This window comes from Montipora capricornis, chromosome 10 (assembly GCF_036669925.1).
Source record: "Montipora capricornis isolate CH-2021 chromosome 10, ASM3666992v2, whole genome shotgun sequence".
In the NCBI taxonomy this organism is placed as follows: domain Eukaryota; kingdom Metazoa; phylum Cnidaria; class Anthozoa; order Scleractinia; family Acroporidae; genus Montipora; species Montipora capricornis.
The window spans coordinates 16,721,126-16,738,625 of record NC_090892.1 but is presented as its reverse complement, the minus strand read 5'-3'; the positions used below and the strand labels follow the sequence as shown (position 1 = coordinate 16,738,625).

The window sequence follows — 17,500 nt, the reverse complement described above, 5'->3', positions numbered from 1 at the left end:
GTAATAAAGTAAATAAACCACTTCGTGCGGCTGGTATGTCGGCTGATAATACCCGCGGCCGAGAGATTGTCCGAAAAATGAATATTTGGCCGAGAATTGAAGCTTTGAGGGCACATACGAAATTTTCCGTGAGTGAGGATAAAGAATCGCTGGCTTTCGTTGCGCGCAATAAGATTCCATGATATACATGATTAATAAAAACTAGATCATTGGAAAATGCAGTTCTAAAGTTTTGATTGGCTTAGCCATCAAGGTATAGGAACTATTATATACCGTAACCTAAAAACATCGGTAACTGTACCCATCAGTTTTTTTACTCGGCGTTACCCGTCTCGTTGGCTCATGATCATCTCAAACCCGGAGCACATCTCTAGACCTATCAGCTGAGCAAAGTTTCATTCTTGACTATTCGCGTAATCAAGTTCTCCCAGTGTGCGGTGGCGTTTTCAGCTCTTTTAAACACGCGTGCCAGCGGCGCCGAATTTTCAACATGTTAAATAATTTTTGGCATGAGTGTGCGCGCGTGTAAAGCTATCGCCTCACCACCTTACACCAAGACGCATGTTTGACGGCCATGTTTGACAACGATAAACTGATGGCTATAGCAGGTGCATACCTAGTCCTGTTCCGGGACTCCCTCTTATCCCGCCCTGAAAATGAGCCTGGAACTCAGGCGGGAAAAGAGAAAGTCCTGTACTACTTGCAGGCGCATGCTCGGAATGACGCCATTTTTTCCCCCAAAACTGGGGGGAAAACCATATTTGGAAAAAAATTCCTTATTTGGGCATAGTTTATTCCGCGCGCTTTTACACTGGATACATGCATGGGGATAATGTGAAAGGAAATTATAACGCCAAATTTCTGGAGGCAATTGATTTCGCGTTTAAGAAATGCCACTTTACGTTTGTGCCTAAGGCGGAACAACTGCAAGCTTTTCATGCAGTCGTTACCGGTAATGATGGTTTTGTTAAACCTGCAACAGGATTTGGCAAGTCTGTTTGCTACATGGTTGTTTCTTTAATATGTTTGAGATTTTCTTCGATCCGAGTCCGATGTTAATTGTAAGTCAGTCCTTCTTATCGTGAGTCCCAATCGTGGAAGATTAGATGGATGACATACGAAAGTTTGGAATTTCGTGCCTGAAACGCAACTGAACAGCTGCATGATGTTGGCACAGAAAAATATCAAATTTTGATTTAATTGCTCTCCCGAGACTCACTTGAAACTTACAAATATACTGTAGGTTGGATGTGAATCGCTCAACGAAGACTAATAAATCTCCTGCTGGAACTTTTGTTTATTGTTCATTATTTATTGGTATCTAGTTATGTGATAATTGCACTGATCCAGTGAACATATATTTGAGTTGCCCAGTAATTATTGAAACTGTGATTGTTTCAGGAGCTTACGCCTACCAATTTTTTTTTTAAAATCGGGCACAAATTGTTTGGATTCTCCTTATAAAACAGTCAGGTAAAAAATGTCGTAAATACTCTAAGTTTTTTAATGAATAATACACAAACACCGGTGAGAAACAAAGTATTTTTTTTTAGTAATTAGAGTAGAGTAATTTACTCAGACTATTAATTTTTCCTTACAATAATTTTTCAAAGCACTCGTCGCATTAAATCTTTCTTTCCTTACAATGACAGACTTAGGGCCGGGGCCAAATGGATAAGGTCTTATGTAGAGCTGGCTGTTGAGACTGCAGTGATTTTTATATCGGAAAAACTAAAAAACGATTGCATGACAGAAAAACTGAGCATTATTCCTGACAAAGTTAGATAAAAAGTTAAACGAAGTTGAATCACAACCTGGACTATTTGTTTCTTTACATGCCAGTTTGTGTTGATAGAGTGATTTTACTTGACCCGTGAAATATGTAGTGGACTATTACACCCTATATGTGCGTAAAAGCCCCTATGGTGTATACCATCCTCGGAGACCCAGGGGCACTCAGTCGAGAAGGCGAGACGAGACGAGTATCGGGACTGGCGTAAAGTTTTCAAGTAAGGCGAGAAGAGCCCCTGGGAACATACCTTAAATGGACGAGTTGCAGAGCGACTTAAATTCTGATTATCTGATTGGGCGGAATTTTTCGCAATTGTATTTTTTCCGTCCAATCAGAGAACCTCATACAATGAAGTCAGATCGTGATTCCGTATATCAAGTGAGAAATGCTACATCAACGGTCGCCATTTTTTTTCCATCGCTCTCCTTGTCTGGCTCGCAAAACAGACATACCATGCGGCGAAAATTTGGGTCGCAAAGGGACCCGCAAGATTCAAAATTCGACCAATTCAACCTAAAAGATTTTGTTACGTAAGGGCAATCTGTACATGTGTAAAATCAAAACGCTTGGTTAACACCTTCGAAGAGCCGACAAGAAATAAATCAGGAAGAAGACCGATTTCAAGGGAAGGTACTAGTCGTCTTTTAGTGTTCCGCTTCTCAAATTACCGTCGCGAAGTAATTTTGGTATTTCTGTTGCACGGGCCAGACATGTCTAAGCATTGCCATCGGCCTTTTTCAGCATCACATATAAGCTTACCTGTCTGTCTATAAGAGGTTAATATTGTTTATTTTATTTTTGAATGGGGACCAAGGAGAAAATTGTTGAAATGAGGTGCATAAAAATCTTGATTCATGCAATGAATATGGTCATCTACAAAAAACTCGCATAATGCAGTCTGCAGTCTGCAGTCGGCAGTCTGCAGTCTCGTCTCGACTGACTGCCCCTGGGTCTCCGAGGATGGGTGTATACAAAATCGAGGATGAAAAAACTGACACAAAAACAGAACACACAATAATGACACAACTGAAGAGATAAATTATACGACAGTTATTGTAATACTTTTCTTCGTTTATTAAGTGAAATTCTTCATTTTACATTTTTCTTTACTGCACTACCGTTTTAGATCTAAATAGTCTGAGTAACAGAAAAACAATAGGTCTAATTAGGAGGTAGTGTTACACAATAACTATTATTCTCTGTTTCACGGGTTAAGTAAAATCACTCTAACGCAATTATGAAGCAATAATGTTCCTATTAAATTTATACATATAAATGCACACTGTCAGTTAAACATCGATTATTCGGACGTTATTAATTATCACGATTTTTTTTCTCTGGTCAAAATTTGTTCGTGAATATTAATTAATAAGGATGAAATAATGCTACTTAAAAGCGTGTGTCACCTTACTTTTATCGTTGCTACTTAAAAGCACTTTCCTTCTGAAACTCATTGTTAGAGGTAAAGTACTGCAGATAATATGAAATACTGACTCCGAGCTGTTTTGTCGCTTAGTGAAATCCTATGCTATATTTACTAGTTCAGCCTTTGCAACGATTTATTGCGATCTTCTCTCAGTCGTTACATTTATTCGGCAATAATTTTTCAACATCACTGTGATCGGGGTTTTTTTCTCCTCGTTTGGTCACGACAAGGGTAATTTAGATGTTCTCTTTCCTGACACTGCAAAGTGATTTTCATATACGATTTTTTGCCGGAGTTTCAAGGTTCCCTTTATTTACGTATCCAGCCTGGCATCTAATGCAATATGATTGGTTCATTCCGAGCATGCGCCTGCAAGTAATACAGGACTCTCCCTTTTCCCGCCTTGGTTCCAGGCCCATTTTCAGGGCGGTGTAAGAGGGAGTCCCGGAATAGGACTAGCGCATACCGGCCTTTAGGTACATAAGCACGGCCTTTCAAGTCGTTCGGACGGTATAATATATAGTTTTTATGCGGTGGTATAAAAACGATTCGGAAAGCACGACTCAGCGGTGATCCAACTGTAGACTTTGTGTAGACTTGTTGAAAGGCATGTTAGAAAACGCCAGAGATGTACTGGAAAAGAGCCGTATATTTTTCTTTGGTCGATCACCTCGTACTAGAACTAAATGACAGGTTTCTGTCCCAAGAGGATAGTTCCTTAGGACAATATCTACAATCTTGGACAAAACTCTTGGGAAAAATTCTAGCTTAAGCATCATTTGACATGGACTTAAAAAGTATATTGGTCATCCTCCCACCCCCCAAACCAATGTTGACAAGATGATGCAAAACATACTGTGCAAGCCTTTGCCCCTTTTTTAACCAACATTGGAATGGGAACCACACAGACAAATTAGCGCGTCACATTTTCCCAACGAGTTTTGTCCAAGATTGTAGTTCCAGTAAAGCTGAACGTTTTCAACAGTCGAGTACAAGATAAGCGTTATGAAACCTACAAAACCGATCTTTCAAACAAGAAAGCCACTTTGAAAATGAAATTTTGTGGTGACAAACAAAGTGGTTTTATTGAACTAATGAAAAACCAGTAACACTCACGAACAATCCAGAACGCTAAATTGCGGACCTTTATCCCAAAGTGGTCACATTTATTACCGTCCTTCTAACGCTCTTTTAGCACGATGAGCGGAGTGAAGGCTTCCGTGCTAGCAGAGGTCTCTTTTCTTTTGCGTCTGCTGGGCTGACGAGTACGGGAAAAAAGACCTCTGCCATGGGTCGAAACTCATTTTGATCCAACCGCAGTTCACAGCCTTAGACGGCACTCTTCAAACCACATTCCGCATGATATGTTAGCAGGGAAAGTGAAGACGCACTTACGCTCCACTCGCAACACCTGCCCTGGTACATGCTTACAGAGTCTCACCCATTGCAGTGGACGCCGTGATTAGCGAAATTTACGCGACTAGCTCTCGGATTTCTTTGAGTTTCAACAATATTTCACACATGTTTGGAACCAATGTGTCCTTAGTCAGGTCATTTAAGTTGTTATTTCTTCTTTGACCCAACCGCAATTGGCTGCATTTTGTTAAATATTTAACAATTATTCCCCCCCCCTCCCCCCCAGCACGTCCCTGAAAATGCTCCACCGAGGCTTACAAACGGAAATGCCTAGGAACGCCCCTATCTAGTGTGCGGTGGGTTTTATATCCAACGCGTGCACATGGATTAATTGTTAACGTATCTTAATGCGATCGATTTTCGCGATCATTATGCATGGGCACAAGTGATGTTTGGAAGTTTTCAAAATTGCATGAGCCGTTGGCGAGTGCAATTTGAAAACTTTATTTACTATATAATCAACAACATTACTTCATCGCTGTTTCCATAGAAACTTCTGTGTTGCACGACATAACCTATTTATGCAATTGTCTTTGACCTATCAGAAAACCGATATTCTGTTGAATATACAGTAAAATGCATAACTATATGATATCAATTCGATTAGGTAAAAGCTGCAGTGAAATAAAGTCTCACAACCCTGAGGCCACTAGTGGTTCTTATGCCATTGATCCTGATGGTGAAGGAGTCTGCGAACCCTTAGATGTCTTTTGCAACATGAGTGAAAATAATGGAATCGGCGTTACAGTGATTGGTCACGATAGTGAAAATAGAACGTTGGTTAATGGGCGTGACACCCGAGGGAGTTACAGAAAGACCATTCAGTACTCTGGAGTGAGCTCCTCTTGTTTTTCACAGCTGTCCAACCTAACCAATGTATCTTCCCACTGCGAACAGTTTATCAAATACGAATGCTATAACTCTGTTCTTCTTTACAATGGTGATCCTTACGGCTGGTGGGAGTCACATGATCATGGCAAAATGAAATATTGGGGTGGAGCGGGACCAGTGGATTCCTATAAATGCGCATGCGGGGTAGCACAGCAGTGCGCAAGTCCTGCCAACGGCTGTAACTGCGACACAAACGATAACGTGTGGAGAGAGGACAGCGGTTTCCTAACGCAAAAGTCGCATCTCCCAGTCGTGGAGCTAAGATTTGGAGATACCGGGGATAGTAGCAATAGTGAGAAAGGTTATCACACTCTTGGAAAGCTCAGGTGTTATGGGATGGCTTAAGTTTCGCTCTACCTAAACATTGCTGCTCGTAAAAGTGTGTTGATAGGCTTAAAACTGAAAAGAAAGTTAAATACATCACGAAAGAAGCTACATGCAACATATGCCTGAAGCCCAAAACCCAGAAATGTCGATCTCTCTCATTTGGTCTTGGTCCATCAGTTTACTGTATGATAGAAATTTAAATCACGTCTCCCGCCAAATTATGGCCAATCAGATTGGGCCTGATGAGAGCAATGTTTCTGATTTGTCATGGATCGTGTAAGGAACGCGATATCGGCACCCTTTTTTTCTCGAAAAAGTTTAGCAGTGACCGTCTTAAAAGAGAGATACACCGAAAACTGATGGGACGTGTTTTATCGCAGATCGAGACTTCTGGATTGTGGACTTTTGACGTTTGGCCGACAACGTGACCTCCTCAAAGTTCCCGGACTGGCAACGTTTCTAGGTCACGTGGTCTTCCCATTTCAGACCACGTGATGTTACTCTTGGGAACAGTTTCTTTCAAATGTCGTTTTATGCACGTGCATATCGTACAAGCTAAACCGGTCCATTAAACAATGAGAAAAGAAAAAGAGAAAGTATAAAAACAATTTTCTTCAGTTTACGAAGACCTCAGATGATCTTTCGTCAGGAAAATCGTTTCATACTTGTCGTTGCAATATATGACCTTCATATATTCTTTCTTTAAAACAAAGTCTCTAAAATCTTCTTCATTGATACTTATAATACATGTAAATGATAATATTATTACGTTTTCATTGTCTTTCACAGCCCGGCCATTAATTGAACTTGAATTAATCGAATAAGGTCAACGTTAACTGCATTCAGGTTCTGTTTAAACACAGGAGTGGTCTCTCAGTCTTCCGAATTAATGTGAATGAGAGAACTAAGATTCTACAAAAAAACCGCCACCAATATGTTTAATCAAGCTTGACTGAAAACAAGTAAAGTATTTGTTCGCTATTGTCATATCCTCAGGAAGATAACCGCCAGGGTCTTCATTTAACTGAGAACAAAGTGAACCCTTTGTAATGACATCTGCAAATGGTTAGACTCTGAAGTCTACTCGGATAAACCGTAGGCTCCGTCTCACAACCCTTCGATGTTCATAGCCCTGTGGGAAATAAAAGAACCCAAGCAGTATTCACAAAGAGTAGGTCATAGCAGGAGCCCATGAGTAGGAGCTTGCCTCTCTCATAACAGGCTCATGAATCAATCTTTGCGCGTATCTTTCTATTTTTAGAACGCTACGAGTTCTTCAGCTCTACATGCACCATTTAGAATGGCCAATCAGAATAAAGTTATTGTCAAACGAAGACAAAAATAACAAAAACAAAGCATGCACATGGTGCAAATTGATGTAAATTGATGCAAATGTGAGTCTTCTGCTAAAGGGTTAAAATGCGCGCAAAAGGAGCTCCTAGTGAGTGTGTATGCGCGCTCCTAGTGTGGGCAGCACTGATCACATGTTGTCTTTTGCACAGACTCGTGCCCAGTCGCTATTTACGGGTCGTATTTACCGGGCGAAAGCGGTCTGGATGAAGTGGAGCGCGCGGGGAGTTATGGGAAGAGGCCGAAGAAAAATAGTGACTGGCAGATTTCGATCGACAGAACCGTGCAATCGTGCATAGAGCCGTGCAGAGCAGACAAACGGAATATGGCGTTATTTTACACCTATGTTGCTGCAAAACAGCGTAATGTAGCAGGCAAAACCCCAGCAGATTGGCAGCTTCCGTCGGTGTCGTAACGCAAACTTTCAACTCTAGATTTAGAGGGTAGTAGGTTGCAGTCAAGAAGCTAAAGCTTGGATCATCACTGTGCTGTAACAAATCAAGATCTGCAAAAATAGACTTGATTAATTCATAACAATCTGATGCCAAATTAATTATTTTGGAATCTTACCTCCATGGCATGGTGTTGATAAATGTTCTCCAAATATGCTTTGGTTTCATCTCCATGAAGCTTTCGAGATAGCATAAGTGCTTCTTTCAAAAATGAAGATGGAACGTTAGACCCATGTATGGTCTTATAATGGTGAAAAATCCCGCTCTTTTGATAAAATATAGGTTTCTTGCTACAACTGCTATGCGGACAAGCCCATTTTCCCTCTAATATAGCTGCATGCACTTTGCCATCAAAAACAGCAGCCATGTTGGAACGAAATCTGCCAGTCGCTATTTTCCCTTCGACCCTTCCCATGACACCTCGCGCGCCTTAATCCAACCTAGTATCCAATCCTCTTTCCCCAAAAAGCATAGAGACTGGGTACGAGTCTGTCTTTTGCAGTTAGGCGTTCTATAGATATATTTGGTATGGACCTTGAGTTTTGTTTCTATAATTATATATCCAACATTTGTAAGAAGATAAACAATCAGTTCAATGTTATGTTGCGGCTACACAAATTGATCTAAAAGCTATCAAATCGAATGCTCCCAATGATTGGATGTTATACAAAAGACAACGGAATATAACCAACAAAGAAATAAGATTAACCAAACAACCATACTATCAAAATAGCTATAATGACCACACAGGTGACTCTCGAAAGACTTGGCAGACTATTAATGAGTTAACGTCCCGGAAATCTGGGAAAACGTCAGTAACGTCACTTAAAATTAATGAATTGACGTTAACTGATACACTAGAAATATCAAACGAGTTTAATAACCATTTTTCCACTATCGGTCCAAAACTTACCAGTGATATTGACTCCGATAGCGGAGACTACCAAAGGTATCTCACTCGCACAGATAAACGCTTCCATCTCCATCCAAATGATGCAAGCAAGCAAAGTGTTTTCACTCATGAACAAACTAAACAAGTCAAAGGCAACTGGCCTAGACAGAATATCTGCGAGGCTTATTCGAGAGTGTGCCGATCTCATTTGTGTGCCCACATGCGATATTTTTAATCAATCTATTAGTCAGGGTAAACTCCTAGAAGACTGGAAATCAGCTAGAGTCACACCCCTTTTCAAGCAAGGCGATCGAGACGACTTAAACAACAATCGTCCGATCTCGGTTATTCCAGTTGTAGTCAAGGTCTTTGAAAGAATCGTTTACGAACAATTATATGCCTATTTAGAGGAGCACGATATACTATCTAAACATCAGTCGGGTTTTCGTGCGATTCATTTAACTGTTACAGCTTTACTTGAGGCAACTGACTCCTGGGAATATAAAATAGATATCGGGAAAATCAACGCGATTATTTTCCTAGATCTAAAGAAAGCTTTCGTTACCGTTGTTATGGTATATCTGAAAATTCATTAAAACGGTTTCAGTCGTATTGGAGAACCGTATACAACAATGCTCAGTTGGTGGGTCCTAATCTGACAGCCGTGTATTGACCTACGGTGTCCCTCAGGGAACCATCCTCGGTCCACTCTTATTCTTATATAACTTAATGTTAGATTGCCACGTACAAATTATTTGAAAAATAGTTTTAGTTATAGTGGCGCCACACTGTGGAATTGCCCTCCTTATGAGACTAGGTGCGCGGAATCCCTCAGGTCGTTCAAAGGCGAAATCAGTAAAGCTCTATAAGGCAAGGCATTCACGGAAAGCAGGGTTTTAATATAGTGTAGTTTATAGTTATAGTTGAGTAGTTTTAGTTTTGATCTTTCTGTAAATAGCTGATGAATTGCCCGTGGTTAAATAAAAGTTTCATTCATTTATCTCAAGTGACACTATGTTAACATAAACTGTATAGAGCCTTTATACAACCGCATTTAATTTCAATACTGCCCCGCAGTTTGGCATCACTGTGGTGCACTTAATGCAGGAAAGATACAGGCTTTAAATAAACGCATAATTAGGTTTATTAACAAAGATAGCAGTTCTTCCTATCACCAGTTACAGACAGGGTTAACCTTACTTCGTTAAGTAATAGGCTTCTTCAGAATATGTTAATTTTACTGTATAAGAGCTTGTTTGTAAAAAAATTACCCGAGTTATATGAGAGACACGTTTACTTTCCGCTCTTCAAATTACATCAGTACGTGGAAGCCAGATCAAGTTTTATGTTGTTTTCAATTTCTGTGTTTAACGTAGCTCTAGGTCGAAAGCGTCTAATTCTGCGGTTGTTTCCTTCAAATCTTTATCTATCTTTTCCTTCAGCATTTCAACATCTCCTTGGGCCGAGCTCAAGCCCTGCTTGATTTCTTTCTTCTCATGCTCAATTTTTTCAACGTCCGATTTAAATTCATACCTGAGTCTATCGATATCAGAACGTAGACCTGCGAAGCCCGCCTCCATAGCTTCCCTTGAGGCATCGATAGCGTCCTTGACTTGGTAGGTCTTGCTGCCATCAGCCGACATATCCTCGCTATTAACAGACGAATCCGAACCTCTTTTGGAGCGTTTCCTGCCCATTTAAAAAAGAAAAGACCTAAGCTTAGGCGTAGACCATTTTTAAATACATCGAAAAAGAGAAAAAACCCGTCAAGATGAAGAATGGTTCAAAACTTGGCAAAAGAACCCATTTTGCAGAGCGTCAGAAACCGCTTCCGGACGCCATACCGCCTAGACCCAGTCTCCTCTCTCTATATGTTGTTAGCGTAGCTTATGCAGGCTCATGTGTAGGTTAGTGAATGTAGTAGTATGTAGTTGTATGTAAAAAAAAAAAAAAATTACCGTGTTATGGCTGACGCGCAAGCTCCAGTTGGAGCTGCTGTTTCCCCCATTTAAGCCCTGGTTCAAGTGCCTCCGGTTGCCGCAGCTAATGTTGAGAATCCTCAGCAAAATCAAGCTCCTTTGCGGTATAATTTTTGCTGGTTTTACAGCTTGGTTTTTCCCTGGCTGGTGTTCGCCCTTTCGCCTTTCCCTCCCCTTCGTCGCCTACGTGGCAGCAGTTTTCGTCCCCGCGTTTTTATTTTATCTTTTGTACGCCTATGTTTCGCTTACGCCGATTTGGCTGTTTTGCTCGGTTTTCGTCCCCTTTTGCACACCTTTTTTTTATCATGTCAGTGTGCTTCGCCTCGCAAACACCGGGTTTCTGTAGTACTTTCTTTTTGGCTCCGTTCTCCCTCGCACACGCTTTATTTGATATTTGAGTGTGCTTGGCCTCGCAAACACCGGGTTTGCGTAGCGCTTCTCTCTTCGGCTCCTCTCTCCCTTGCACTCGTTTTTATTTGTTATGTGAGTGTGCTTCGCCTCGCAAACACCGGGTTTATAACAATTTTATTTCGGAGTCTCCCTTTGTTTTTTTTTTTTTTTTTTTTTTTTTTTTTTTTTTGTCCGTCCTCTCTCAAGTCGTTTCTTTTTCCTTTCCAATGGTAGCCTAAAAGGGTGTCTAATACCCTAGTCGGATTACTGACGCTCAGGCTGCCATCCCTTGGGTGGGTTCTTGCGTCTTTTTTCCCTTCTGCGATTATCCTTTGTGTTTTGTTTTGCCGCTTTCCCACTCGAGGGCTGGCAGCCTGTAGGTATTTTTATTCACGCCCTCCCAGGGAAACCTTTGCAGCCCTTTCGGGTAGTCAGCTTGCAGACATCATGGAGCATGTTGGTTGGCGCCTCGCTCCCACAGCTTCTCACTATTTAAAAGTTGCGCAGGTTTTACGTCCCGGAGGTCCTTCAGAGTTGTTATCTCGTCACGACTCTTCTGCCCAAGCCTTGGCAGACTCTTACACTGACTTGAACAGCCTCCTCCATTTCACTGTCGCCTTTCCCACCGGCGTTTCCCCTTAGTTTGAGTTTTGGCTGGTTGGGAATTTTTCTAGTTTTAGTGTGGGATCTGATGTGTGTGATGTTTAAGTATTGGCGTTCTTCTAGGGTCTTAAGACCGTTTTTGACGTCGGGCTCCTTAGTGCGGGAACATATCTCCGTCTCTTATTAGCGAGCGTGAAAGGGACTGTCGCAAATAGTATGCTATTCGCGCCAGTCCCTTGCATCGCGAGTATAAATGTGCATTTCATTTCGGCCCAGTTCGCGTTAGATTCCTTCGGTTATCAGCAACCATGGCATTTCTCTTCCTTTCACGCGCTCCTGTCAATGAGAGTGCAGACATCTAGCCGAGCGCAAGGGAAGATTATAGAAAGACGATGATTATTTGGAATTTATCCGCCAAAAATAGCCGAGTGGTCCAGGAGCGCATGGGCAGATTATAGAAAGGCGAAGGTTATTTGGAATTTATCCGCCAAAAATCGCCGTGTGGTCCCGGATTGGAGTTCATGTCATAGGAAATTTATCTGGCCTTAAGGCTGTGGTGTTTTTATGGCGATTTCCTCCGTTGCTTTGTGATGCGAGAGCAATCTGTGGGACGAGATCGCCGCGATTCACCAGCCTTTCTTCTTTTTATGAGGGAAAATGACAAGAAACGACATCGCAAATATTCCTAAGCCACAAACCGGCCTCTAACGGATTCAGTTTGCGCTCCGATTGCACAGAAAAGATGAAGACAACTGTACGTAGAGGTAAGTGAACTTTATTTCTACATTTACAGCTTACTTTAGCATTTATAAGCTCAAAGTTAATTTCCCATACAAAGTCTATAAATGGCATACGAGCTTGGGCTGCCTGTTATCAAACGTGTTGATAAAGGTCAAATTTTATATTACCACAGTGAATGATTTGAAAAGCTGACGTTTGGAGCGTTAGCCCTTCGTCAGAGCGAATAGAGGAATTGTGGGTGTTGTTGGTTTTTATGCGGATTAGGGAGAGCTTTGCCATCAGTGGAAATATGGTAACTTGAATTTGTGAATAAATTAATGCAATGAGAGGCGTTCATTGGTTCCGTGAGGATAGAGTGTACCTAGTTGAAAGGGTGAATGGAATTCTGTTGGTTTCTTCGTTCTGTGACGTTTGTAGTGCGGTTTCTCGATCGATTTCTTGAGCACGATGTTTGCCTGTGGTGACAGCGGAGTCAGCTGGGTAGCTGATGATTTTCAGATATTATTATAGAGATATATACTGGCAAAAACTAGCGATAAAAGCGTCCGACGTTTCGGCGACATCTTGGCGCCATTGTCAAGGGAAACTAAATTAAATATGCGATCTCAAGAGAAACTAAGAGTCCAGAGTCATTAAATTTGCATGAGTTAGACAAAGACCTTAGCCCGAATTGAGTCTGATTGAACATTTAAACATGGTCTTAATTGTTTAATGAGTAACATCTCATTAACTAGACAATCGAACTTGTTCTGGCATTTTTTCAACACATTAAAACAATTGTGAAGGTCCTCCGGAATCCTGCCTGCGTGTCTATTATCATAGTGCTTGCGCACTGACGAGGTCTTGCTTCTATGTCCATCAACGCGTACAATTGTTTTAATGTGTTGAAAAAATGCCAGAACAAGTTCGATTGTCTAGTTAATGAGATGTTACTCATTAAACAATTAAGACCATGTTTAAATGTACAATCAGACTCAATTCGGGCTAAGGTCTTTGTCTAACTCATGCAAATTTAATGACTCTGGACTCTTAGTTTCTCTTGAGATCGCATATTTAATTTAGTTTCCCTTGACAATGGCGCCAAGATGTCGCCGAAACGTCGGACGCTTTTATCGCTAGTTTTTGCCAGTATATGTTTGTCTAAATCATTGTTAATTATTATAGAGATGAATATCTTAACGGGCATGCAATCAATTTTCTAGCGTGTTATGAAAGAAATCCCGTTTTTCAGTGGGTCTCCACTATGAATAGGATTACTGTTTAAAAAAAATGTGGGAAAATCCGTCGTTTTGTGTCGGTTAACCCACTTGTCTAGTCGAAAAAGTTTAAGTCGGGGAGATTCGTTTAAAGGCATGGCATTTTTCAATTACAGCATTTATAATTAACTCATCATGGTATACAAAATAATCCGGATTGCATTAATAATTTAAGCTTTTAATTGCAAAAGATGATTTTTGCCAAGTTCATGTGAATCCGAAGGTTCGCAGTTTTACGGGAAAAAGCAAAGAGCGGCTTACTGTGACCAAAAACTGAAGTATGGCTTGTGTCAGGGGGTTCACTTTCATATACCGGACTAAAATGGCGGACGACAAAACAACCATTGTTGTTCCAATTAGGCCTTGCTAATCAGGTATTGTTATGTTCGCTTTGCTCTTTTGTTTCATGGATATTAATTATTTCGGATCCGGTATATGAAAGACAAGCCGTGTCATGTTGATGACGATTTGGGCATCTTTAGCGGTCCTATCGGTTGCTGAGCATATTTAGTTTCATGGTGCTCTTTTTGGTCGTTAAAAAAGGGATTTTCTCGTTCGGAAATTTCACGCGTGATGCCAACCGTCAACTAGTGGCGGGCATTTGCGTTTCGATCAACATAGGTACAAAAATATACATCTATTCTAAAATAAAGAGAAGAGCAATGCACCAGAGGCGGACACAAAAACCCCCCAAAAAAACCAGCAAGAGGAAAAAAACAGGGAACTAGTACCCCCGACCAAGGCAGTGGTGCGACCCTCAGGGTTCTAGGGAATTCTAATTGAAAGACACTACTTACAATGTAAAGGAACGCTATCATATACCGCCTATCTAAGGCATTAAATACTAATTTACCTCAATAGGACAAAAAAACGAAACAGGACTTGTGCACGCGGCTAAGGCTGACCGTAGAATGCCTCACTCGCTGAACGAGCGCCAAACACAAACCACGATCACGTGGCACTCCAAGCGCCTGCCTCTCACAACCAGGCCTCTGCTAGGTGTCGGCAAAATATCAATTTATGCTAATGAGGATTATCACCAATTACATTTTGTGAGAACAATATGGCGCCGTCCAAGAAATTTTGAAAGTGAAAATAAGCAATAAATTCTGACTTCTTTTTTCAAAAAGAAATCAAGCATATTTCATTTAAATTAATGAAAGACTAATTAACGTCTGTTTGCTAGGTATAGAATGAGAGGTTGACTTCTGTTCGAGTTTAGCCAAGACCCAAAATTTGAAAATAATCAATTCGATTCTGACTTTTTTCTCGAAGTTATGAAAATCCCTTTTTTTTTATTCAAGAATATTCATTTTATTAAAAAAACTATTACCTGTGATTCAACCTTTGTAGACAGACGAATGAAAGATGACTGACGTCTATGTACATATTGACTGAGTGGGAGGGCCGGATGGGAAAATATTTGGCCCGAGGTCACGGCGTACGGACCGAGCGCAGCGATGTCCGTGCGCCATGACCGAGGGCCAAATATTTTACCGTCCGGCCCGACCTAACTCAGTCAATAAGCATTTTATCATATGACCACCGGGCTTGTCCTTTTTTTTTTTTTTTTTTTTCGGGTAACAAAATTCGGAATGTTCACTTACGTCGCTCATTTTGAAAAGTCGGGATTTATATAGCAACAAAGTTGTTTTAGTTCGCATCTCGCACGCGCTTTCATTGGAAAACTATTAATAACAAATATTATCATATGACCCGTACGGCCCCGCGCGCGCTTTCATTGCAAAACTATTGAGAAAATCCCCGTATGAGGGCCGTACGCGATCCTAGCAGGGCCGGACGGCTTTCTGCCGCCCTGCTCGCGCCATAGCGTACGGCCCTCATACGGGGCTTTTCTCAATAGTTTTGCAATGAAAGCGCTCGCGGGGCCGTACGGGTCATATGATAATATTTGTTATTAAATATAGAAAGAACCCACCTGTTGTAGAAGACGAAAAAAAAACTGGAGTGGTTTATGCTAGTGAACCCCTATTTTTTCATTTCGTTATAGCAAAGATTCCGTTGACTTGAGGATTTTTTATTAACCGCATTGACTGTTCTTCGTTCCAGTGGTTGGCACATTTAAATGACAGAAAATTCCGAAAATCATGCATGAATCATTAAAAGCCTGTACGTTGTCATGGGAGTTATCCCGGTTTAATTCTATCCATTAGCTAATATGCGTATATTATGGGGTCAATTGAAGTCCTTTCGAGTACTCTAAATCTTCTTTTCTAGGCGACACCCTAAATTTTGAAAATAATCAATTCTGATTTTATTTTCCCCTTTCGAAGAACTGTATGTTTTTGAAAAAACTCTTTTAAGCACATTTTATTAAAAAACAGCATCACCATTGGTTTAATTAAACATGTCCTTTTGTAAACAGGCAAAGAAAAGACTACTGATGTGTATTTCCCAAATAGAGGTGAAAGCGGCGATTGACTGCTGCACGAGTTTTTAAGCCAATAACCCCAAACTTTCAAAATAATCCATTCCGATTTTTTTTTTTTTTTTTACGAAGACGTTTGTGGAAAAAGTTTAAAGATTTTTGCTAAACTCATTATCATTTCATTGTTCCGTCTCATGTTGCGGAAGACGAAAGAAATACCAGATTGGATTACGCAAGTGAACCACGTTTTTATTTCATTGCAGCAAAGATTTCCTCAATTTTATTAATTTTTATTAACCTCATTGAATGTTCTTTGTTCCAATGGTTGGCATATTTAAACAACAGAAAATTCCGAAAAATCATGAGTCATTAAAATCTATACGTTTTCATAGGACAAATCCCGATTTAGCATTCACCATTGTCAATAAACTAATATGAATATATTTTGGGGTCAATTGAAGCCCTTTCGGGTACACTACATACATCGGTGCGATTTGTAAATCGACCTTGTAAAGTCCGTCTCCACTGACATACGAAGAATGTTCCATAACATTCCGAGTAAAAGGATTTTAAACGCAATCATGTATTATCTAATGCAATTTCAGGTGTTCAAACAGAGGAAAAGTGGTAAAAGGGAGGAAAAAAGGAATTTTTTTATTAAAATAATTATATATAGAAATAAAACGAAGAAGTTTTCGAATGAAAAAATAAGGAGAAAATAGTGTACTCTATATAAGGCCCCAAGCAAAAGCTGGAACCAATTTAATTTTATTAATGGTGCTGGTAGATTGGCATCAGATATTGTTTTACTAACACGCACCAAACAAAGCATTTTGCACCCAACTATGGACAAAAATGAAGACGGAACTATTAATTTTTAACGAGGGGCTGAGCATTAACGTAAAAATAGTTGATTAATAAATGAAGCAAGAAACGTGCGAAAAAAATTGGGCTCAGGTCTTAAGTCCTCCGTACTGTTTTGGGGAGAGTTGTATTCTTCCAGCCCTTAATAACAACAAAACAAAACCGCGAACATAGAGACGCTTAAAAATCATGAGTCATTCAATTCTCCAAAAATTGCATACCCATCACCCCTCCTCCAGAATTTATCTCAATTTTTCCTCGCTTCTTTATCCAGGTAAATTATTAACTTAAAATATATCCTAGTAATTTCAATAAGTTTGGATGTTTATGGTGAATGTTTGCATACGGCTGATGAAATGTCACGGTCGGTCATAAAACAGAAAGACTGTCATTGGCAAAATATCAAATATCAGAAAAAGACAAAACGTGTGGGAGGTCTTATGAATAATACATAGTTCAGTGTTGTTGGTAAAATCCCAACCTTCGGGACAATTCACTTAAATGCAAGATGCTTCTCACTGCAATGAAACCAGTGGTATTTGCTTTACTTTTGGTTGCTCTCTCGGCAAGAATCGCTAAGGCTTGGCTGCAAAGTAATCCTGGCAAGAAACAGCACAACTCTATGGCTTTCGGAAGCTTCCAGCCATATTATTATCATTCCTTAACGGCCACGAAAATTGCAACCTCCAAATCGGAAGATGAATTGAGTTGTGCATTCACATGCATCGGTGA

The 17,500-nt window shown here is 40.4% G+C and overlaps 2 protein-coding genes across 2 annotated transcripts in view; both read left to right on the top strand.

Annotated features, from left to right (window-relative positions):
* The window catches only part of LOC138021724 (contactin-associated protein 1-like), a 10,169-nt gene extending 3,555 nt beyond the window's left edge, over positions 1–6,614 (top strand). The window contains exon 3 of the mRNA XM_068868712.1: positions 5,242–6,614. Coding sequence (XP_068724813.1) covers positions 5,242–5,870 — 629 coding nt within the window. The 3' untranslated portion in view covers positions 5,871–6,614. The remainder of the gene's footprint in view (positions 1–5,241) is intronic.
* A 10,629-nt stretch (positions 6,615–17,243) lies between these two features.
* LOC138021475 (contactin-associated protein 1-like) overlaps positions 17,244–17,500 on the top strand; it is a 10,478-nt gene continuing 10,221 nt past the window's right edge. The window contains exon 1 of the mRNA XM_068868358.1: positions 17,244–17,500. This exon is cut by the window's right edge and continues 136 nt beyond it. Within this exon, the coding sequence (XP_068724459.1) occupies positions 17,277–17,500 (224 nt within the window). The 5' untranslated portion in view covers positions 17,244–17,276.